General features: G+C 54.5%; 7 protein-coding genes across 7 annotated transcripts; 5 read left to right on the top strand and 2 right to left on the bottom strand.

The window, feature by feature from the left end:
• Window positions 1-308: 308 nt before the first annotated feature.
• On the top strand, window positions 309-2,071 carry MRS44_006155 (uncharacterized protein; the record flags this gene model as incomplete). The annotated part of the gene is made up of 3 exons (XM_046274676.2): window positions 309-964; window positions 1,016-1,234; window positions 1,288-2,071. The coding sequence occupies 3 exons, from the start codon at window positions 309-311 to the stop codon at window positions 2,069-2,071; spliced, it is 1,659 nt and encodes a 552-aa protein (XP_046140267.1).
• Window positions 2,072-3,880: 1,809 nt separating this feature from the next.
• MRS44_006156 (uncharacterized protein) lies at window positions 3,881-4,984 on the top strand (the record flags this gene model as incomplete). Its single annotated transcript, XM_046268736.2, has 2 exons — window positions 3,881-4,214; window positions 4,314-4,984. The coding sequence occupies 2 exons, from the start codon at window positions 3,881-3,883 to the stop codon at window positions 4,982-4,984; spliced, it is 1,005 nt and encodes a 334-aa protein (XP_046140266.1).
• An 842-nt stretch (window positions 4,985-5,826) lies between these two features.
• Window positions 5,827-8,035, bottom strand: MRS44_006157 (uncharacterized protein; the record flags this gene model as incomplete). The annotated part of the gene is made up of 2 exons (XM_046273370.2): window positions 5,827-7,888; window positions 8,001-8,035. 2 exons carry the CDS (start codon window positions 8,033-8,035, stop codon window positions 5,827-5,829), a joined length of 2,097 nt encoding a protein of 698 aa, XP_046140265.1.
• Window positions 8,036-11,292: 3,257 nt separating this feature from the next.
• Window positions 11,293-12,515, top strand: MRS44_006158 (uncharacterized protein; the record flags this gene model as incomplete). The annotated part of the gene is made up of 2 exons (XM_046270366.2): window positions 11,293-11,825; window positions 11,876-12,515. 2 exons carry the CDS (start codon window positions 11,293-11,295, stop codon window positions 12,513-12,515), a joined length of 1,173 nt encoding a protein of 390 aa, XP_046140264.1.
• A 667-nt stretch (window positions 12,516-13,182) lies between these two features.
• On the top strand, window positions 13,183-15,610 carry MRS44_006159 (uncharacterized protein; the record flags this gene model as incomplete). The annotated part of the gene is made up of 6 exons (XM_065621660.1): window positions 13,183-13,197; window positions 13,339-14,142; window positions 14,189-14,446; window positions 14,497-14,665; window positions 14,719-15,372; window positions 15,423-15,610. The coding sequence occupies 6 exons, from the start codon at window positions 13,183-13,185 to the stop codon at window positions 15,608-15,610; spliced, it is 2,088 nt and encodes a 695-aa protein (XP_065477732.1).
• Window positions 15,611-16,129: 519 nt separating this feature from the next.
• MRS44_006160 (uncharacterized protein) lies at window positions 16,130-17,420 on the top strand (the record flags this gene model as incomplete). The annotated part of the gene is made up of 3 exons (XM_065621661.1): window positions 16,130-16,185; window positions 16,287-16,907; window positions 16,982-17,420. The coding sequence occupies 3 exons, from the start codon at window positions 16,130-16,132 to the stop codon at window positions 17,418-17,420; spliced, it is 1,116 nt and encodes a 371-aa protein (XP_065477733.1).
• Window positions 17,421-18,416: 996 nt separating this feature from the next.
• MRS44_006161 (uncharacterized protein) lies at window positions 18,417-20,985 on the bottom strand (the record flags this gene model as incomplete). Its single annotated transcript, XM_065621662.1, has 4 exons — window positions 18,417-19,007; window positions 19,060-20,613; window positions 20,684-20,751; window positions 20,862-20,985. The coding sequence occupies 4 exons, from the start codon at window positions 20,983-20,985 to the stop codon at window positions 18,417-18,419; spliced, it is 2,337 nt and encodes a 778-aa protein (XP_065477734.1).
• Between the last annotated feature and the right edge of the window lie 2,467 nt (window positions 20,986-23,452).

Below are 23,452 nucleotides of genomic sequence, written 5' to 3' on the forward strand. Positions count from 1 at the left end.
TCTCCTATCTGTAGCCCGCCACAACCACGGCTCTTTCACGTCTCCCGCGCCCGCCTTCATAGGAAAGGTGACGTCCCACAACATCCTCTCTTCTTCACCAACGCATACGGCATAGCAGATCGCCTTCTTACGGGTTCCTCTGGCGACTCATTCCGGCTGATGACGTTGCGATTGGCTCTCGGGGAGGTTCCAACACTCCTTCTGTCTTCGCGATCCCTGCGCCGATAATCCGACCGACACTTTGATCTCGAGGCCTCGACTCGAAGCCCAGACTTGACTTTTGCATCCCTCTCGTTGCTGCTGTCAAGATGGCGTCTTCCTACGCTCTGCCGACTTCTTCCCTACCACACGCGCACCAGGGCCACATGCACGCGCGATCCCACTCCCAGTCGTCGCTCAACGCGCTCAGGACGACTATTTCCAACGGCAGTCTCCCATCGGTCCCCGACGACGAGGCATATGCTCACAACCACGAGCAAAGCTTTGATAATGGTGGTGGAAACTTCAATGGTCACTCCCACAGTCATAGTGGCCACAGGCATGGACACAGCCGCTCGCGCATGTCCAACACGAGCGCCATGCTCTCCCGGGAGAAGCTCCCTCCGCCAGCACTGAACACAATGGAGGGTTGGACACAAGAGAGGACACCAGGAGGAAAGAGTGTCATAACCCCAGGTCCTGAGACAGCCAACATGCCCTACACCCCTCCGGACTATCCTCACGACCATCACGACCACGACCACGATCATACTCATTCACACGACCATTCCCATTCGCACGACCACACTCATTCACACGACCACCATCATGGACACGATCATGACCACGCTCACTCTCACGACCCTGAAAAAGCTGCCAAGAGATCATTGTTCACCAGGATGATACTTCCATATACGGCACGATTTCCTATTCTCAACGCAATCCTAATTGAGAAGGATTCAAGGCGTATCTTTTATTTTATGGCGTACGCCTTTCCCATTCCCCCATGTCGGAATGCCCGCTAATACCGAACCAGGCTCAACTTTTCCTTCATGGCTGTTCAGGCGTTTTACGGATACGTCACCGACTCTCTGGGCCTTCTCAGCGACAGCATCCACATGTTCTTCGACTGCGTGGCGCTGCTGGTGGGATTGTTGGCTGCCGTGCTGAGCAAATGGCCCCGAAGCCAGCGATTCCCGTACGGATTCGGCAAGATCGAGACTTTGAGTGGGTTTGCCAACGGCATTCTCCTGATGTAGGGAACCTTGGACAGCTTGAATGCAGGTACGGTGCTAACTCGAGATTCAGGCTGCTCAGTTTGGAGATTGCCTTTGAGGCGTTCGAACGACTGCTGGAGGGAACTCAGACGAAGCGACTGGGCGAACTTTTTGTTGTCAGCACACTCGGCCTCGTAGTGAATCTAGTGGGAATGATGGCATTTGGCCATCATCACCATGGAGGACATGATCATGGACACGATCACGGACATTCGCACGATCATGACCATGGCCATTCTCATGGTGGACATGACTGCCACGGTCATAGCCACGGGCATGACAATGAGAACATGCATGGCATTTACTTGCACATTCTTGCCGATACCTTGGGCAGCGTTTCGGTCATTGTATCGACGGTGTTGACGAGCTTCTGGGGTTGGGCTGGATGGGATCCGCTGGCGTCATGCCTGATCGCTGTGCTCATCTTCCTCTCGTCAAAGCCTCTGGTCTACTCGTCAGCAAAGCGACTGCTGCTCAGCATCTCGGAGGACACAGAATATAATTTGCGGAACAGCTTGGGCGGTATTCTCCAGCAGCGAGGTGTGGTGGGCTACTCTTCACCCAAGTTTTGGCGAGACGACCACAGTGCTAGTGCGTCAGGAGGAAAGCTACTCGGAATCGTTCACGTGGTGGCAGCGCGAGGAGCACCTATGGAAGATGTCCGGGACCGTGTGCGCGAGTATCTGTTGAAGGAGGGAATCGATGTAGTTGTACAGGTTGAGCGAGAGGGAGACAACTCTTGCTGGTGCAGCAGGCGAGGAGTGCCCGCGCCGGTAGCGACACCCACGGCCTTGACAGCAACAAAAGGGCTTTGAGAGTTGGAGTTGTTGGTTAGATCTGATGATAAGAGTTGAACGGGGATTATAGAGGAGATGATAGAGACGGGGTCACGGCGCAGAAGAGGAGAGGCATGATTCCAAGGGGTGTATAACTAGTCGAACGAGGGGATGGCCGTTATTGGGATACACGGTAGAAGACATTTTGGGGAAGCAGATGTCAGATTTGGATTGAGTGTCAGGGGGCTACGAGGTGTAGCTGGTATATCTTGGGCATATCTGGCCAACAAGGTCATGGGATGGATGCATGGAGGATCACATGTACATGATTACCCTGATTTTGTATTACTCAGACGCGTTGGAGGTAGATTGGGAGGATAGTGGATGTCTACGGTAGAAATAGAGAGGATGACAAGGTTCTTGAGTGATTACTTTGTTCTTGTCTTGGGTTGGGGGTCATGTTAAAGTGTGAACGAGTCGTGATGGTTTTGCATGTGATGATGAGGTGAGAGAGGGCATTGTGTGGGGCATTTCTCCAAGAGAATCTCCAACATGTGGTCAGGGACATGGATGCTAGTCACTGAAAGTTTCGGAGACAAGAGCCGCAAAAGTCATCCATGACGGTAAGTGTTGGATCATGACCAGCAGGATCTGGCTTGGATCTGGCGGTGCGCATGCAGGTACCTTGGCGGTTGACTCGTGGCTAGTTGACGGGCTCTTCCATGAAGCATGAGGCCATGTACTTGCATGTGAAGGAGCACAGCAGAGCAAGGAGGATACGTGTGACCGGAGTTCTACTCTTATGTGTAACTCTTCACAATAGCCTCACTTCTGTCGGCCATGATGAATTCCCCAGCTCCGGCATCCACAAGAGACCAATTCCGTCTGCCCGGCCGCCGCAGCCGTTCTCCAGAAAAATCCCACGAGGAGCTCTGTGGGATAGGTAGTCAAGCCAAGCCGCAAATAGGCAAGACGGGCAGCTTGCAGAAGGGGGAGCGAGCAGCCACACAGGGCGTCGGCATTTGGCGCTTACTGGGGCTCCTGTGTCTCTGCCCCCGTTCATCGGAGCGTTCTCGGTGTCTGAAGAGAGGGGGGACCCTTATTGCTGGAGAAAGTGAATGTGGGGGATGATGAAAAGACGACCGAGGAGACATGGGGATGCACCCCGCGAGCCGAAGCCGAGGCAACTGGAGGATGGGGATGGAGCAAGGCGGGCCGGGGACGGAGGTACGTACCTTTTGATATCATTGCCCCGGGACACCGAGGACTTTTTAGGAGGGGGAGTTGGGATGAGTTCTAGGGATTGCAGAGTTGAGTATGCTTTTGACAGTGAAAATCACAAAATAGCTTCTAAATGTTCGAGTTTAATCGATATAATTTACATCTAACTACTCCTCCAAGAGCCTCCAACGCAGATCTTATCACCAAAGAAAATAAAACAACTTCAGCCCAGTCGAATTGAACCCAAATGCACGGACCCGGGCGCAAGGAAGGTACGGCCTTTGACTGGACGAAACCCAATCTCCTTTCCCGGTGACGTACCTGAGGCTGGGGGGGGGCCACTGACTTTGGCTTGCATAGCCGTGTGTGTGCTCTGTTAATATCAAGGGGACAGCAATCTTTTCCCACCTTACACCCACGTAACCTTGCTTGTCTTCTTTTCTTCTTTTCTTCAACGGCTGGGAAACGAGAGAACGAGATCTCGGGATTTGCGTCATTGAATAGATATATATATCTGACCTCCCCTCAGCCGAAGCTATCCCCCCCATTCTCTCTTCTCCACGACTCATTCATATAACCTAACCTCTCCTCCTCTTCCTCCTCTCCTCAGCTTCATCTCCTCACGCCATGTCCTCCGCCGACACCTCCGACTCCGCCCTCGAGGCCCGCGTCGCCGAGCAGCTCAAGAACGTCGCCTCGTCACCAAAGGAGGAACAGACTAGCACAGCACCCTCGGCCCTCGCCCAGCAGCTCCGCGCCCTCGCGGCCGGCGGCTTCGGTGGCATCTGCGCCGTCGTCGTCGGCCACCCCTTTGACCTCGTCAAGGTCCGCCTCCAGACGGCCGAGCGAGGCGTCTACTCTTCGGCCGTCGACGTCGTCCGCAAGAGCATCGCCCGCGATGGACTCCGGAGAGGTCTCTACGCCGGCGTGAGCGCCCCGCTCGTCGGCGTCACACCCATGTGTATGTCCTCCTTAATCTCTCAAGCCCAGATCAGATAGACGATTTCCGCATCTGGTGCCATTGCCCGTGCTCAGTGAGCTGACTTTGTATTCCCCGCAGTCGCCGTCTCCTTCTGGGGTTACGACCTCGGCAAGCAGATCGTCCGAGGCGTCAGCGAGGTCCCCGCCGAGGGGCTCACCATCGCGCAGACCTCGGCCGCCGGCTTCCTCTCGGCCATCCCCATGACGGCCATCACGGCCCCCTTTGAGCGCGTCAAGGTCATCCTCCAGGTCCAGGGCCAGAAGCAGCTCGCCCCCGGCGAGAAGCCCAAGTACAGCGGCGGCCTCGACGTCGTCAAGCAGCTGTACCGCGAGGGAGGCGTGCGCAGTGTCTTCCGTGGCAGTGCCGCCACCCTCGCCCGTGACGGTCCTGGTTCTGCCGCCTACTTCGCCGCGTACGAGTACATCAAGCGCAAGCTCACTCCCGTCGACCCCGACACCGGAAAGCCCAGCGGCCAGCTGAGTCTCACAGCCATCACCTGCGCCGGTGCCGCTGCTGGTGTTGCCATGTGGATCCCCGTCTTCCCCGTCGACACAGTCAAGTCCCGCCTGCAGACGGCCGAGGGCAACGTCACGCTCGGCGGTGTCATCCGGGAGCTGTACGGCAAGGGAGGTTACAAGGCCTTCTTCCCCGGCTTCGGTCCCGCCCTGACCCGTGCCGTGCCCGCCAACGCCGCCACCTTCCTTGGTGTTGAGCTGGCTCACCAGGCCATGAACAAGTTCTTCAACTAGATGGTGTAAGAGAGACAAGTGGAGCATAGCGGAATGGAATGTTTAAAAGTTCTCAGGGTTGCTGGGTTTATCACTACGGATACATCATACATGACTGGTTGGTCGGTGGACAAGAGTTTACGATGGATGGATGGACGGGATGGCGTTCCTTGCTGGGGCTAGCATATATATGATTTTGACTGCGAGAGAGCATTTTCTACTTGAAATGTCTCAACACATAGCATACCCTTTTTTCTTCTGCGTTCATGTATATCCATCCCCATAGATGTCGTTGGGAGCAGCAAAAGTCAACACCATAGACAGACAACCTACGAATCCAATATCTCAAATCAAATATATTTGGGCAGTCTTTTTGTTTGTTCACCATTTCCCTCGTAAACCTGTTTCCCCGCTGCCGTCCTTGCTTGCCTAGGTATTCATCCAGGTCCATGAGTGAAGCAAATCGTGTCATCTTTCGCCAAAACCGACGCCCAAAGTACAAATCAAATACAAAACCAAAAACCCAAGACGCAAAGAAACAACAAGTCGCATCCGTACTGGTAGTAAGCCCCCGCCAGTCCCTAGGTATCAATCCCACTGCCATGTTCCGGCATTGCTGTCCCTCTTCTTGAGTGGAAATCCCTGCCGTTTCGCCGATGCAATGAATATCATGATATACAGACCTGTCTGCCGTCCAGTATTATAAATAAAACGACCAACAGGAAGCAACGCGCGCTAAAAAATATCACAAGGCGAGAGGAGATGAATGTATATCTGCTCTATTCCCCCAGGGGAGGACGTCTGGATCATCCTTTATGAGCATAGATAGGGAGTGGGGTATCATGAGAGTTTGTAGCGCATATTCAAGCACGCTCCGTAGTCGTCCAGCGTCGTTTCGAAAGGCTCATATCACGGAACCGTTCAGCCTCACCAGGAGGCCGGGGAAGGCCCCATAGTCCACCAAGTCCGTCGCCGAGCTGACCAATAGTCAGCTCCTCGGCAGGCTTGTCAAAGTCGTGGATAACATCCGTCTTGATTCGAATTGGGGCCGACAATATAGGCCCTCGAGGCTTGCTCTTGGGGGTGGAGTCCCCGCTGGAAGGAAATGAAAAAGAACCCAGAGCAGGGAATGCTGGTGGTGGAAGAGGCGAAGAGAAGGAGAGTGTGGGTGTTAGCTCAAAGTTGAGAGTTGGTGGTGGACTAGACTCCTCCACGGCCGACTCCAAGTTCGAAGGTTGTGCAATATCCTGCTTGTTCTCGTGGGTTGCATCCTTGAAGCGACCAAAGTTGGGCAACACGGTGTCAAAGTCCTCCTTCTCAGACTCATCGTCCCCGCCATCGTCCATTAGCCTGAGTGAAGATGGTCCTGGTGACCACAGGCCAAACGAGGGGGCCATGCCCGGCGAGTTGCTCCTCGGCCCGGCCCCGCCCGCTGCTAGAGCCGGGGTCCGCGTCGAGGGTCGCTGGGAACCCGAACTTCGGCGTATCGATGATCCCAGAGCTGCGCTGGCTGAGGTGCTGCGACTCCCGTTTGGAATGATGGGGTCTGAGTAGACAAAGGAGCCAATGAGTGGTCCTGGTCCATCAGTGCTGCTGATGCTCGGGGCACGCCCACGGTTGCTCGCAGAGATGGGAAACCCTTCGGCCGAGGTCGATCGAGAAGAGATCGGAGTTGATGTGGTTGATCGCAAGTGGTCGGTGCTTGCAGACAGGCGAATATCGTAGACCTGATGGGGTGAGACGTGTGGCTCTCCGTCGGGGTTTTCGAGCTGGGACCTAGCCAGTAGAGCAGCGTAGTCTGCATCTTGTTTCCGCGTCGCCATAGTGATGGAGGCGATTCCAACGTCCATCAGGACAGGCTGGTGAGTGATGGCGCCGATCAGGGCATTGCAGCCGGCGCCGTGCGACACGAGGATGACAACCGTCTCCACCTCTTCGTCCTCCGAGGCAGCTGCGTCGCCGTCAACACCGTTCTGCATTCCGCCAGGAGACCGTGTCACCATCTCATCGGGCGTCTCAGTCGTAGAATACCAGTCCACTAGTTTCTTGAGGCCTTGTCGGAATCTCTTGTGCATGGCTGTCCACTCTTCTCCAAACTGACCACCATCGCCAAAATTCAAGTTAGGCCTCATCGAGTCCCATTGATAATCAACCACCACACATTCATCTCGGGCATGTGCGATAAAACCATCGGGGATTCTGCCAGAACTCGAGATGGCATAGTTGGGTTTAGGAACAGTATAGCCCTTCTTTTCTAGCTGATTGGCGAGCTGTCCGGACAGCGCGGCTGCCATGGCTGAACCTGTGGAGCCCATCTCGGGTGCAGAAGATGATGTTGGCTGCATTGGATGAATCGAAGGGCTTGCGCTGGGTGAACCGTTCCATAGAGAGGCCGTTGAGCTCTTGTGAGAAATCGTATGGGAAATCGTGGGAGGAGAAACCAGTGTGCTGTAGTCTTCGCGCCTCAGCAGTTCGGCCTTTGCGCTACCCATCATGAGCGCCGCGCCAGGCGGCGGAGTAATCATTTCAAAGTATTCGGGAGAAAGCCATTCTCCGAGGAAGGAGTCAAGGCGCAAGATGGTCGATCGAAAGTGCTTGGGAGGGTCGGCTGCTGAAACGAATATGTCGGAAGGGCGATGAGGCGAGTCCGGAGGAGTCTGGGCGAGACCAGAGCTGATTCCGATGGAGGTTTGGACGCATCGCAAGAAGGGCGAGCTGTGGATTACCACCTTAAATCGTCGTCGCTTCTTTGTAGAGCCGTTGCCACATGCTTCATGTTCGATCTTGGCCTGTTCAAGAATGCTTGAAATCTGGTTGCCGACCTGTCTTGACTGGAGCCAGCCACCGTATGTAAGAGGAGGATCGTAAGGAGTGGGAGAAGAGAGGTGCCATCTTTTGTCGGCGGCGTCGAGGCGGTTGCCGTGCCTGGAGTTAATGTTAGACCAGCCATACTGCGATGTGTGTGCTATGCTATGCGACGCGATTGCGACGATGCATCATGACGACAGGGGGGCCAGCAGTGGGTGATTGAACATACCTGACGACAAAGATATAGGCCGGCGTGCGGCCCATGATGTAGGCGACAACAGCGGCAAGCGCGTAGAGGCCTCAAGAGGGTAAATAAAGCAAAAGGTGTCGAGCAGCAAGAAGACGCTTCTTGGAGGAGCAAAGGTTGGACAGAATATGGGAGGCCAGGGGGGACGATCAGTCAAATATCCCAAAGATGGTACGTAGCACAGAGGCTTGTACCTCGAGCTTGGAGCGCCCGGTGGAGGGAGGGAGTGCGCAGGGCAAGGTGGAGGAGGGTGGAGGACGCCCACAGTTGGACCAGACCAGGCCAGGCAGGGAAAGTCGGTCGAAGCAGGTAAACTTGGAAGGTTTCCACTGGCGGCTTGGGACGGTTTGGCGCCTAGCACAGCCAGGCCTCACGCCTCACGGGGTGCGGGAGACACTGACTGGAGCCGTCCAGAAGGCTTCCAGGCGGCGAGCGCGGTGCAGCTGGTGGCCAGGGAGGTCCCTAGAACCACTTTGGCGAGTCGCAGGCAGAGACAGGGTCTGGTCTGGTCTTGGTCTTGGGGGGGCGGGCGCACGCCGTGGCACCCCGGGCGAGATTTGATGGGAAAAGGAGTCGGGGTCGGATCGAGGCTTTGGTCTCTTTGGTGGAAAAGGATTCGATCAAGGCCGAAAGGAGGGGGAGAGAAGAAGATGAGGAGAAGGAGGAGAGAAACAGGTGACGATGATGAAAGATCTTGAGCTCACGTCCTGTTTACGCTCCAGGCTGCGGCTGTGGGAGGGGGGTAAGGTAAGTACAGTCGAGGTAAGGTTGTGTACTGCGTATTCCAGCGGGGTAGTTGCCCGGAGTATAAAGGAGTTAACCCTCACGCATCGACGAACGCTCTCCTGCTAGTAAGCCTCAGGGAAAACAGGAAAATAAACAACCGAGAACGGCAGAAGGTTCAAGGACCAGGATCGGAACTCGCAGGTAGAGAAGGGCAGGACAGGGTGCGAGTCGGACAAGGTATTGATCAACGAGGTCAGGTTAATATCCATGTACAGCAGATGGCAAACGTGAAGTCAAGTCCAGAGTCAAGTCAGGTACCTAGGCCGTTTTACATCTTGAACGGTTGGAAAAAATTATACAAAATAAGCCCGAGAACCCTGATTAAGAGTCATGCTGCCCAAAAACACATCTTTAATAATACCGTCCTTTCATGAATAGCATGCACGAGAAAACGTTTCCTGTGGACCACCTTGGGCTGAGTGAGATGGAACCAAGACCAAGGAAACCAAGGCAAGTCAGACGTGTATGGTAAGGCGAAGCGAAGCGATGGAGGCGATACCTTTGGGGGTCCAACTAGTACATACAGCACTACTGTCCGAGATCTTGGGGGTCGTGATCCATAACATGGTCAATTAGCCCCGGGTTTCAGTCCCCTTCTCGAGTATTCCTCCATGTAGGCAAGACTTCATGATGCTCACATCCATGGATCCAACGCCGATGATGCTCACTGCGTGCGCAAGCCTCGATGCACCGTTGCAGTAGCCCGACATTCATTCTCCCACGTAGCACCTCGCAACCAACCTCCCTCACCTCACAGCTTCTCTTCAGCCAGCGAGTGTGCCCTCGTGGCCCTCTGCAGGATGCCATTGCTCGAACGCCGCGGCATCCAGCACAAACAAGAGATCCATGGGACGGGGATGGGTCTTGGCCTAGCGGCTGCAATGCGACACAGCGGTGGAGTTGTCGGTTTCCATGGATCCTTGGGTGGGCCAGCGCCTAGCGACGCCATCCAAACGATGGAGCGCCTGAGTCGAGGAATTGGGATTTCATTCATGTGATTGTGCCCTTTTCCGCCTCGTTTGCGGCATCTCATTCGCCGCGGCCACCTTAGAATGCCCAGCTCTTTCGCCCACCTGACGTCTCCCGTCGGAGAATGGCTGAGAGCGTTTCCAAATGTGCAACGCTAAGATGAAAGCCCCCTCAAGGCACATCTCATCTCATGCTGCTGCTGATGCTGATGCCCGGGGGCTGTTGTCTTGCACATGCAGCGGGCTTTCTCACAGAGGGCGGCGCTATCCTTTAGCATCGTGGCTACAGAAAGACCCCTTCCATGGTGCCGGATTCTGCTTGGCCGATGCAGTCAAGTCCCGTCGACACGAACTCGAGGTCGAAGTACCATCGTCATGGTGGAGTCAGTTGCAGGGTCCTCTTTTTTTAATTCCCTCTTCCCTGCAGACACCGATCCCAGATGATCGTGCTGCATTTTTTTCTTTTCTTGTCCTCATGAGGCATGATTCCCATGACGACCTGGAGCGAGAGGGGGAACAGTGGCCCACGGCCGGCATATCCGTGCCACTCACTTCACGGCCTTGACTGACTAGGGATAATCTTGCCTTTTGCGCTGCATTGTTTTCCCTTGGCAATTATTAATCCCACACTGCCTCTGTCACAAGCTCAGAAAAGAACAGACCGAAATCGGCTCGTCTCTGTCCATCAGCGCAGCATCAGCACCGCCGCCTGCATCGGTCCATTTTGCAACGGCGTTTTATTTTCGTATCTTGCTTTACCTTGCAGTGACACCAGAACTTTGAGAACGGCATCGGGCCACGTGTGCCTGATACCATTTGGGCCTCCTCTGCACCAGGGAGGTCCATGAGCCATGTCAGAAAATCAGAGCATCTGTCATCAGTGAGCGACCCGGCTGCCCCAACATCGCCATCCATCCCGGCCAGGAGTCGAACGATTCCAGATGACCTCGCCAGACAACTACCACGCCAACAAATTCAATCCCCAACTACTGGCTACACCCCCAGCTCTAAAAACAGGGGAGATCTCGTCAACATCTACCCCTTGGCTCACCCCAAGATTTCTGTCTTGCGGCAGTGCTGGGTAGTGAGATGCTGGGACGCAAGTTACCAGCCATCAGCTCACTCGAGGGAAACATCCCAATCGGGAAATTGTTAGTGCTTGAGTTTAATCCGTCCCGCGCCAGAGCCAGCGCCAGCGCCAGGGGCTGCTTCCATCGTCGGAACCTTGACTCCGAAACTCCGGGCCCAGCTTAGCTCACGGAAGCAACTCCAACAGGTGTTCCCTTCGATTCGGTGACGTCCATCCAAAAGGGGATTAACGAACGAATCCCATCCCATGCTCAATCATCGTCGCTCCCCAGATTTGTAAGCCTGAGAGAGCATCCCTCGGCGACTTCATTCCAGCAGTCCATATCGTAGCGGATATGCTGTTGGTCGCATCTGGGCTGTGATATTCGCTCCTTATCTGCTTTGCTTTCTCTTCTCTTCGCATCATCACAGCTCGTCGCGTCGCCTCCATCATGAACCTGTCCTTCCTTCGATTCCACGCCCTCGTGGCGGCGGCATTGTTCGCAACGACCATCCTCGCCGAGCATACCAGCAACTGGGCTGTTCTCGTCTGCACATCACGATTCTGGTTCAACTACCGCCACCTTGCCAATGTCCTCTCCATGTACCGAACCGTAAAGCGCCTCGGCATCCCCGACTCCCAAATCATCCTGATGCTCCCCGACGACATGGCTTGCAACCCCCGCAACGCCTTCCCCGGAACCGTCTATAGCAACTCTGATCGCGCCGTCGATCTCTATGGCGACAACATTGAGGTCGACTATCGTGGCTACGAGGTTACCGTCGAGAACTTTATCCGTCTGTTGACCGATCGCGTTGGCGCCGAGATGCCACGAAGCAAGCGCCTTCTTACCGACGACCGGAGCAATATTCTGGTGTACATGACTGGTCACGGCGGAAACGAATTCCTCAAGTTCCAGGATGCCGAGGAGATTGGCGCGTTTGATCTTGCCGACGCCTTTGAGCAGATGTGGGAGAAGAAGAGGTTAGTCGTAGTCGCCAACCACCCCTCACTTCAGTGCTAATGCTTTCTAGATACCATGAAATTCTCTTCATGATCGACACCTGCCAGGCCAACACCATGTACAGCAGGTTTTACTCTCCCAACATCATTGCCACCGGCTCATCCGAGCTCGACCAATCCTCATACTCGCATCACGCCGACAACGACGTTGGCGTGGCCGTCATTGATAGATATACCTACTACAACCTAGAATTCCTTGAGAACAACGTCAAGGACTTGAACAGCCAAAAGACCGTTGGCGAATTGTTCGATAGTTACGACTATGACAAGATCCACTCGCACGCTGGTATGCGTTACGATCTCTTCCCCGGTGGCGCCGAGAACGCTCGCAGCCGTTTGATCACCGACTTCTTCGGCAACATCCAAAACGTCGAAGTCGACCGTGCTGGCAACTTGACCCTTGAGGAGGATTTGCTGGCCCTCAGCAAGAAGATTGCCCTGTTGCGACAAAAGGAAGCAGAGCAAGCCAAGGAAGCTTCGCAGGAAGGGTCTGCCAGTGCGGCCGCCAGCGCCCCAACGGAGGCTGCAAAGAGGGTCCAAAAGGCTAAGGCCTTGACAGATGATAACTGGTGGACAAAGAAGGTGGTTGGCGCAACAGCTCTTGCGGGCTGCGCTCTCCTCTGGGGCCTAGGGTCCTTCCTTGAGGGTTGAGTGCTGGAATTTCTTAGCGATTTTCACTTGCGAGACCATGGCATTTAAGATAACAGGCATTCTGGCAACAAGGCTTGAAAAGGTTGGTGCAATGGGTGGATTACCGACACGCTCTGGACGTGGCTCAGTGAGACATGTCGAGAACAGCAGCCGGAAGAACACGAAAGAATTGTGCTTGTGGCGAGATTCTTGCTCTTGGGGGCACATGTATCTCGATCGTGAGCCAAGAGACTATGGCGAAACTATTGGATACCCCATCGCTTGAGTCGAATCTGAAACGACTTGTGCGCAGAACCTTGATGTACGCTTTTGAGGCTTGCGATTATCTGTTTTATGAGATATACTACCTAACATTTCATGTATGATTGAAATAAAGCTGATGAATAAAATTAATTAATGTTAGAACGACGTTTAGTTGACAGTGCCACTCTCTCTCAGCGGTTGTCGTGAAGGCGGTTCGATGCCTGAGTCATCCACTTTTTGGTGTTGAACATTTCATCCATCTCCCAGCTCAAGCTTCTTCCAGGCTGAGGTCTCAACTTGTTGCGCCCCATCTTACAATCTGCACCCCTAAGTTTACTTGTCTGCGATTCCAATATTAGACATGTTCGAATGCTTTTGTCGGTAGCCAGCCATCACTCGACGCGGGTGAGCTCTGTTCATCAACATGGATAAATCCAAGGTGAGGAAAACAACAACATCCTCGAATTCGTGTTAATGTCATTTTGTTTTTCAACTGTCAAATACAGAGCTCAGTTGGATCAATTACGCCTCATTCTTACTTCAGAGACCCATCTTTAAAAAGAATTGCTTGTTAACGAAGAGAACCCTGCAGACACGCCCCCTCAGGACCATCCATCTGAAGTCACGTCCGCTTACATCGCACGCCCTCTCGTGGTCCTGCGACGGCGAATTAGCGGTCGCGACAGATGACACAATCTACATCTTCATCCCCGAGTACCCGAGAGGCGGCGGCCCCGACGACGTGGGCGAGGATGAGGAGCTCCAGAGCCAGTTCTCACTGTCCTACCGCGCCTCAGGCTTGATCCGCCCAGATCCGACCATCAACGCGCAACTGTGCTCCTTCTCTGGCATCAGAGTTGCAGGGCCACCTGCAAATGATGAGAATTGGTTCCCGGGTGTGGGAAATGGCCTGGTGACGGGCTCGGGGGCTTCTATTTGCCAGATTGTGAGGTTGGAGTGGTCGCCGAATGGGCTAGGGTGCAACCTGCGGCCGATCCTGACGGCCTTGTCGACCAACGGGGGTGTGTATGCGCTAGGGGAGCACATCGACATGCAGTCCACCATGGTTGCTGGGATGCGAACCAGGAGCTTCAAGGCGTGGAAGACGCTCTGGGGGTTGGGGGCTCAGCTGCCGCTGCCAGATGCGAGCGTGGAGGATGGTTTTCGGAACATGAATGAGCGGATCCAGTCGTTCTCCTGGGCGAAGGAGCTTGCTCCTGGAAGGGCACTTATGGCATATTGCAACGACGCGGAAGAGGTGACTATCATGAGCATTCAGCTGTTTCCACGACCAAGGGAGGGAGAGCCGTCAATTGATGAGACGATATGGGACATCCGCGAAGTTGGACGGTTCGATGGAAGAGGGAAACATACCAAAGAAGATGTGAGTTGCTCTGAGCGTGCCTTGGGGGATGGCCTAACATGAGTAGGCCATGGATATCACAGACCCAGACTATGTTCCTCATGGAAGCGCCTTTTCCCTGGACTGGAGCCCCTGGTTCCTCGTCGACGGCAGACGGGTAGCAATCTTGGCGTATCTTGCAAAGAACTACGTCGGGTTCCGAAGAATCACGATTGTCGGCGACTGGGAAAGGGGTCAGACGCCACAGGTCGAGGTTGAGCAGACGGATATGACGTCCATCTGCATGTTTCTCTCAACAGACGCCTACATCAAGTGGGAAGACCAGGTAAGGATAGCTCTATAAAGGCCTACGTCTTCCTCGCTGACGCATGCAAGATCGTAACCGCGATGGCCAGAGGCGTCATCGCTACACCCTTTGATGTGAAACCGTTCCAGGTTGCAGTTGATGAGACCGCAAAGGAAGCCACCGAGCCACACTACACGTGGGAGTGCGCAACGACATATTCCAAGGAAGATGAACAGACTTCACTAAATCCTATTTCTGGTGAATATTCTTTTGGGTTGGTTGATTGAGGGGGCGGCTAACGGTGTGTCTAGGGCTCATGATTCATGACCGAGATGCTTCAAACGTGGGTTCCGTACCCTACTACTCAATAATCAGGTTGTCGGCTACTGGAAAGAACCAAGACTGGTTTCAGACCAACCTCCCTGACGCAGAAGCCTCGCTCCCGCAGTGGGCTGCAAAGATTAGGAAGCACACGACAAGACTCATCCCCAGGGCCATGGCGCTTGAAGGCTTGGATTCGGATTCGGACGACTCTGAATACGACATGATGGAGGAAGACAGCTCGCAACTACAGGTACACGAGTCACGATATCGTATCTGGGGCATGGCCTCCTCGCCTGGGGGCAGCGTAACGGCAGTGCTCGTGTCACGGTACAGCACACAGCATCCAGAACGTCGGGCCCTCTGCAAGGTAATGTTCTCAAGGGATGAACAGGTTCAACAGAACGGGGTCATGCCATTTGTGAGACCGCTCACGACCGAGGGGCAAGTCTGGGAGTGGATGTACGGCAACAGACCCGAGGTGGCCGGAACCACAGCAGAGAGCAAGATATCGCAGGAGTTGCACAACTCGCCGCTTAGGGAGCAGTTCAGGGGTGTTGCGTCAAGACAGCGCTGCGTCTTTTGTGACGCAGGTCTACAGATGGGGGGAGATGAAGCAAAGTGCGAGAACGGGCACATGTTTGGTATGTCACATCTCATGTCTTTCGATGGTTACCGACTAACACTTGAGTAGCACGTTGTGCCTCTACTGGACTGGCAATTATGGCTCCGGATATCTCGCGTATCTGCGCCGTGTGCGAATTGCGGTGCTTGAAGGTGACAGAACTGACGCGAATAGCGGAGGAGCTTCTTGGGGCTGGAACGATGGTTGAATCATCAGGCGAGGTTTGCGGTGGATGTGGAGGAAAGTTTGTTGCCTGATTAGGTATACTGTGATTCAGAGGTTCGTGTGTATAAATACAAAAAGAACTCTTTTTATTCAACGTCGAATTGTCTCAATAATTGACTTGACACCAGATAATCACGTACCTAGATATCTAAGAAACTGAGGGTAGGGATCCCTCTAATTGGCCCACCCTATCCTTAAAATAGAGGAAAATGTGAGACATGCGCGGCAACAGAGCCAATAAAAATCTGTCTGGCCCACTACCGCCCTCAAAATCCAGTGAAAAGGATTAGGTTGCGCTTCCCCAGGCGCCACAGCGTCTATCCATCAATGCAATGTCCCTCCCGTCCTGTTTGAGCTTCAGGTAATCCACCCACAACTTCCCTCTTTCTCCCCATCAGCCTCAGCTTTTCTCTCCTGCCCTTGCATTTCAAACACATCAGTTTCTAGATATTAGCGATACCTGCTACAGTTTCTTTCCGCTTCAGGTGGTGCCGCCGCTGGTGAATCTTTTTTAGCGAGTGGTCGGCAGCCCTAGCCTTGACATATACACCATGCCTGCTACACGCGCCGAGGCGGCCCAGGTGCCCAACCAGGACAAGTTTGAGAAGTGAGTCGACGCCACACCTCCAGATCGTTGACATGAATCATTGCCATAGTGATTTGCATCGCGTCTGACCCCATTTTCATCCGTTAACATGCCTATTTTAGATCTATCTCTTCCAAGCCCTTCATCTTCGTCGTTGGCGAAGAACGCAAAGAGTTTCACATCCACAAGGAACTCATCGGACAGCTTTCGCCTGTTCTCAATGCCCTGGTTAATGGCAACATGAAGGAAGCCCGTGAGGGGCGCGTCGAGTGGCTTGACCTCGACGTCGACACTTTTGTCCGATTTGCCAAGTTCGCCTACTCGGGCAACTACACCCCGGCGGAGCCCGAGCTCATCGTCCCCGCCGTCCCCGACGATGCTGTCGCTCTCATGTCAGCACTGGAGGAGCAGGTTGGCAAGGCCTTGACTAGTGGGAACGTTGAGGAGGAGGAGGAGGAGGAGGAGGAGGCAGAATCATCGGACCAGGATGATGACTCTTCGGCTTCCAGCGAAGGCAGTGACACAGGCGAACCTATCGAAGTCTCGTCTGACGATCAAGAGACGTCGGAATACTCTTCTTCCTCGGAGGCTTCATCTACACTGGACAACGGCGGGAATGGACATCTGAGCCGGCGCCCCATCGATGTGTCGATTGACGAACACGGCATCATGCATTCCCATACCTCTCTACCTTATTCTCTTCAAAACTACATGATCGAGTGGGAAAAGTGCCTACACTACAGGTACATCAACCACCCCGACCTTCCCCCCACAAGCGCCGACGTTTCGAGACCGACGTCGGCCGGATCCCGCCCAGACCCGTCAACAAAAAGTACGAGGCCATGCGCATCTTTATCCAGCCCATGTACCACCCAACTCCCCGCGCGGCCTTGCGCACCGGTGTCAACATGAACCCCCACGAGTCTTACCGGCCCGTCTTTCTAAGTCACGCGCGCCTGTACATCTTGGCCGACAAATACGGTGTAAACCGCCTCCGCCGACTCGCCCTAGCCCGTCTTCACCGGACCCTAACTCACTACGTCGTCCACAGGGACAGAATATCCGACCTCGTTGCCCTAGCGCAGGAGATATTTGACAACACCATGGAAATGGACGACGCACGTGCCCTCATTGTCAACTACTTTGTCTGCTTCATCGAGGACATCCAAGACAGCCCAGAGCTTGAGGAGGCCCTGCGTCGAGGAGGCGATTTCCCTGCTATGTTGGTCAGCAAGATGGCAATGCGTCGCATGTGATTCAAGGATGGCGGATGGTGGATGGCGGTTAACAGAACGCCACGACTTATGAATACAACAATACACTATGGAGGGAAGGATGATGGAATGGAGCTGGAAGCGAGGCGTTGAGGGTACGGCAAGTTGCCAGGTATTGGCAAGTTGGGACATTTTCAACTGATTGCCTTTAAGATTCTTACATCTCCTCACGATTAAAAGAGACACCTGTCAGGATATAATACTTAAAAACGAATCCAGCATATACCTGCTACATCTCCTATTCGTTTGCTTTTCATCACCACTTTTCTTTGCTAATATGTATCTTCACAGCTGGTTTCATCATACAAGGGACAGTGACAAGTATTGGTCATTGAGAAATCTCTTCATTTCCTATCCTTTCATCTCAAGTCTTAACATCCCAGCTTCCGAGCTTCATTCGGCACAGCACAGCAGACATTCCTCGGCAAGCTCTCCTCCTCTCAACCTCCATCCAACGACCTGGAACCAGTCGCAGGATGAAGAAACGAAAAATGAAATACAAAAAAGGCGCAAACATAGATAGACATTAGCGACTAGCGCAAAGCCCTGCGGGAGAGGACATTGTCTCAAGGCGGAAAGTCGTAACCCTATATGCGCGTTTCCCTCAAAACTAGCTATTCAGCCAAGGAACTCGAACTCTCATCAGGTTGCCCCGACAAAAGCGATAGATAACGTGCCACAATGCAGCAGCGGGATACGACCGCCTGAGATATGTGAAGTGTATATGAACATGAAACAGAAAAAAAAAGGGCTCAAAAGTGGCCACATAAGGAAAAAAGAAGTAGAGTGAGTGACAAGAAGTTTCAAAAAAAAGAGAGTTGTGTCGAAATCATCCCCCAAGTCATGCAGGATCGTGGGCAGACCGTAATGCCCTGTCCTCTCCTTGGTATCGCAAAACGCCGGTCCTTTTATTCCTGTTTTCGTCCAGAGCCGTCCAAAGTGGCAAGCTCCTCAGCCAGATTTGGATTGTCCAAATGCTCAATATGCCTGGCCGGGCACGGGCTTCCTGTTAACAGACCCGGTGGAAGGAGCTGGGCGAGGTGCTTGCGAAGGGTTCATGGGGCTAGGTCCTGGAGGGCTGTTTCGTCGGTTCATTCCACTGGGGCTTTGGGAACGACCACCAGCAGGTCCTGGCGACTGCGAGCGAGGGCCAGGGCTCATGGCTCGGTTAGGAGGTCCCTGGCGAGGGCCTGGGGACTGAGATCGGGGTCCAGGAGGTCCTTGGAAAGGTCCCGGCGACTGAGTACGAGGACCGGGGCTCATCGGGCCAGCAGGACGGCCGTGGGGTCCCATGGGAGGTCCCATGGGGGACTGAGGACGGGTGCCGTTGGGTGTCATGGGACGGCCAGCGGGCGAGGCAGGGCGACCTGGGCCAAAGTTGCCCTGAGGGGTCATGGGACGCTGTCCCTGGGGGTGGTTAGGTCCAGGTCCTCGGGGAGCACCAACAGGCTTGACGGGAGGTCCGGGGCGAGGACCAGCTTGGGCGGGACGAGGCTTGACAGGACGAGTAGACAGACAAGTGCGCGGCACGACACCCTGGCGAGAGCGGTCAAGTCGGATGCAGAGCGCCTATAAACTTGGTTAGTGCATGATAGAAAACAAAATCATTGACAATACTCACCCAGCCATCATCATACTCGTGGAGAAGTCGCACAAGATCACCAGCCTTCAGTTCCAGCTCATCATCAAGTGTGGGCTTGAAGTCAAGTTGGACACGGTGAACAGCCGAGTTGGCAGGACCTCCAGCAGCCGCAATAGCAGCGGCGCCGCTTGAGCCATCAGGAGTACCAGGGGCGGCAGAGGCAGTGCTAAACTCAGTCCCAGCAGGACTAGCAGGGATTGCGGCCAGAGAGTTGGGACCGGGAGGGATAGTGAGATCAAGCTGCGGGGGACCGTTGTTGCGCATCGACGTCTTACGGGCCAGCACGCCAGCTCCGGCTCCGGCAGCAGCAGCTCCAGCAGCGGCGCCAGCAGAAATAGCAGGTCCATTGGCAGTGAGGGGATCGTTGACGGGCGATGAAGGCGATTGAGGAGAGACAGATCTGGCTGAGGCAGCAGCGACAGGGACAGCAGCAGCAGCAACAACAGGAGCAGAGTGCTCAGGAATCGGGCTAGGAGCACCACGGGACTGGATGCTCTCCTCCTGGACAGGAGAAGGAACACGCTCAGCCTGGTGACCGAATGGGTTGGCGGGATCGGTGCTCTGAGCAGTCGAAGGACGCTCCCAGGCACTGCCTCCAGGGGTTCGTGGAGACAGGGGTCCGGCAGCGGCGGCGGCGGAAGTAGACGCAGGGACAGCAAGGGCCATGGCAGCACCCTTACTTGTACGCTTCTGATTATCGAGACCGTTCCAGTTGGGGAGGAACTGGGTAACAGGTCGAAGGCTAACGCGAGGAGCCTTTGCGTCAGTGCGGACAGAAGCAGTCTCGACAACATCAGGGGCCTCAGGGGTGATAGAACGCATAGGGCCAGTCATTCCACCTCCAATTGGGCCGTTCAGCTTCTCGTCGTCATTTTCCAGTCGCTGCATCTCAGCCTGCTTGCGGCGCCTGTTGAAGATGAAGAAGACGATCAAGGCAACTGCAAGAAGTCCACCCAAAACACCAAACGCAATGCCAGCCTTGGCTCCGGCACTGGTACCGCTGGATGTGGAGGCTTCTGCCGTGGCGCTGGAACTGGAAATAGTCGAGGATCCGCTGATATCTTCGGCAGCACCAACGGCGGCCGTACCGGAAACATCGCCAGTGGCCTTGGCAAGGACAGATTCAATCGAGCTTTCCGTAGGCTCGCTAATGACGGTGGGAACGGATGAGTGGTCCGCGCTGGTGGTGAGGATTCGAGTCCTTGTGGGCTTGGTCGTTGTGGCCTTCTCCGTCGCGGTCTCGTCCTCGTCGACCTCATCCTTGCTCTTGTTGCGGGTCTTTGCCTCTTCAGCTGCCTTTTCCTTTGCTGATTCCTCTGCTGCCTTCTCTTTGGCTTCCTCCTGTGCCTTCTTCTTCTCGGCGGCTTCTTCGGCCGCCTTCTCCTTGGCCGCTTCTTCTTGAGCCTTCTTCTTCTCTGCAGCCTCTTCCGCGGCCTTTTCCTTAGCTTCTTCCTGCTCCTTCTTCTTTTCAGCTGCTTCCTTTTGCTTCTCGGTCTGATCCTCGTCGTCCTCGTCTTCGTCCCTGTCGGCCTCCTTTTGGGCGTTGTGGGTAATCACAGGGTGCCTTGTTTTGGGCCTTGGTTGGCTCAGGTTCATCACCGACCGTCTTATAGCCGCCAACCTCGCCTTCAAAAGTGGGTTCCAGGGTCTTAAAGACCGTCTTGATGACCTCTGTCAAATATTAGTAAATCTACATGGGACAAATATCGAATCGCACCGCAAGATGGATATTCATTCTCAAAATCCATTGCATCGACGCGATAAACAGAGGCGAGACTCACGTGGTTCCCTCTTCTCTACATGGCGCTTCTTGGTGTCGGCGGATCCTTGAATCTCATGAGCGATGTTACCGAAACCGAATAGGCCGTCGGCCCTGCGATGCACGCGCGCGTGCCGGGCATGCATTTTGGCAAAAGTATCGAGTAGTTGCGAAAGGCTGAAACAAGTTTGAAGGGTGAAATTCGTCGGTGATCAATTAACGCGGTGTTCGCAGCAGTGATGCGATATATCGTCCTTGAGTGTTGCTCAAATCGCGGGGCTGGTTGCTCAGACGACTGGAATGGAGGGCGATACAATCGAAGGCGGGAACAAAGAATGAATTCGCAGGAACTATCGGAGCCGGAGTCGGATTGCTCGGGAGGCGGCGGCGATGTCTCAGATGCGAACAAAGGATGTCGTAAAGGAAGGTAATGGGGAACGCAAGTTTCAAGTGTAACGGAGCGCAAGTGGTTGTTGTTGGACCAGATGCCAAACGAGAGAGTGGTGTCGGTTTAAAAAAAGAGGTTGATCCGGTCGGTTTGTGAATGAGGTTTGGCTCGGCCGGGTCGGACTGGTTGGTGACAAAGAGCACACGGCAGCAGTCGTTCTTGCAAAAAACGCGCCAGGCAGGGGGGAGAGGAAACGAATGGACGAACTGAACTAGACACGGAGCAACGACAAAAAATGCGAAGCGACCGTGAAGAGCAACAAGTTCTAGAAAGTGGATTTTGAGGGAGTGAAAAAGGGTAGAAGGGAGAAAGTGAGGGCGGTGGTGAGAGAGAGGGAGGAGACGAAAGAAAGGGAATGAGTGGAAGTGGGAGTGGGGGAGGAGCCAACGTGCGGCCTTGCCGAGGGCACCCAACAGTCCGTCAGTCGCTGGATCGATTACCAGTGAAGCGACCCCCGGACCGTAAATTGGATCGATCACTTCTCTTTGATAGGGCGAAACGAGCCCAGAAAGGGTTAACGTGCAAGTTTAGCAGAGGATGGAACCCGACCTGACCCCAGCTGCAGGGCAGTGCCAGTGCCTAGAGCGCCGTACCAGCAAGGTACTCGCTTCGCGCCGTTGGACAGGGCAGCAGGGTTTCTTGGTGAATGTTTCATCCGCAACCAGCTGGTTAGTACCTAGCGGTACCGTCTCTGTCTGTGATGTGACGCTGCTGTCTACCAAGCAAGACTGGGCAGCGCTTGGAGGAGGTGCTACATCCAACGGGTGACTCGACGACCTAGGGGGAGCTGCAAGATGCTGCTGGCGTGCATAAAAGTGCATAGCAGAGATCAGGTGCATTAGAGACACGAAGAAGAATGTTCTAATTTTGCTAGTACTGCACACCATCACGCATGTGTGTGTGTATGTGTTACCATGGGAGTGACGGACGTTCACCGTGTCCTCGTACAAGACGTCCATGACAGCTCGGGCAAGAAATGAGCCAAGGGCCCCCCCATTCCCACTTGCCGCATCCATCGGGCACTGCAGATGATGATCAGCAGAGTCTTTTGCCGACAAAGAATCGAGCGATTGGAGAGCCCTCCCGACCCTCCTCCAATGCGCAGGGCCCCCGCGCGCGGCAAGGTTGTGATGGATGATGAGGTCCAGTCGGACTGGGGTTGCTGCAGTTGCAGTCAGGGGTGGCTTGGGTGCCATCCCCACTGACGCCAGCCGCCAGGGACCAAGGCGCCGCTATTGGTCGGGGTCACCCCACTGCATCTTGCTAGCCAGGAACCGTTGGCGGCGCCGGCCAATCCAGGGAATGTCGGGGCGCCGGGCCTTGCACTTGCAACTTGCAATTCAGTGGCTGTCGGTGGCTTCAATGGTCCAACGGGCTCTGAAGCGTGGCGCGAGGGTCTCATCACCTGGTCAAGCTGGCCTGACCCCTGCTCTCTTTTGGTCTCTTCATTAAATTATCCCATCCATGCACTTAGACTTGTCCCCTTTTCCCCTTGTCCAGCCTCTCCCATCGTGTCGGATGTCTTTCTCGGCGTGAGAAAATATTCGCATCCATGATCGCCCTCGAGCTTACCTCTTTCAGCAGCTTCTACTTTGACTGGTGCCTTTCATCTCCTGTCACTTTCCAAGGATCACCATGAGAATGCACGGATCCATCTTTGAGCCGACGTGACAAATTTCCATCTGATGCACAGTGATGGAGTCTATTCTCCCCTACATGATGCACACAAACACCAACAACAACTCTCTCAACGAACAAAACTCTCTCTACCTCAAACTCAGCCTCTTTAAACTTGTTGGTTCCATACTACCCATCCCAGTCTCGCATCTTCCGTCATCATCATCATTTTGACAGGTCCCGCTCCGCCCGCTGCTGAGAGCCCTCCTCCTCATCTCGCATTCCTTTTGACTCGAGAGAACAGGTCCTGTTAATGAGCCCGGCAGAAATGGCCTCATTCTCCATTCAGCCGCACTCTAGAACCCCAACACCGTCATCTCTTTGTCTGCCCTCAAGCGTTCGGCCTTTGCCTGGAAGACACAAACCGCTTCTTTTCCTTGCGCCACCCTTCTCCCGCTAGCTGGGATCCTCCCCAAGTTGAAACAAGCATCCCAGTCAATGCATCTGCCGATCCTCCCCTCTAAGTAGCGTCATGCACCCGGTTGCCC

Source organism: Fusarium solani, assembly GCF_023522795.1.
Source record: "Fusarium solani strain SB1 chromosome Unknown bctg00000003_1, whole genome shotgun sequence".
In the NCBI taxonomy this organism is placed as follows: Eukaryota; Fungi; Ascomycota; class Sordariomycetes; order Hypocreales; family Nectriaceae; genus Fusarium; species Fusarium solani.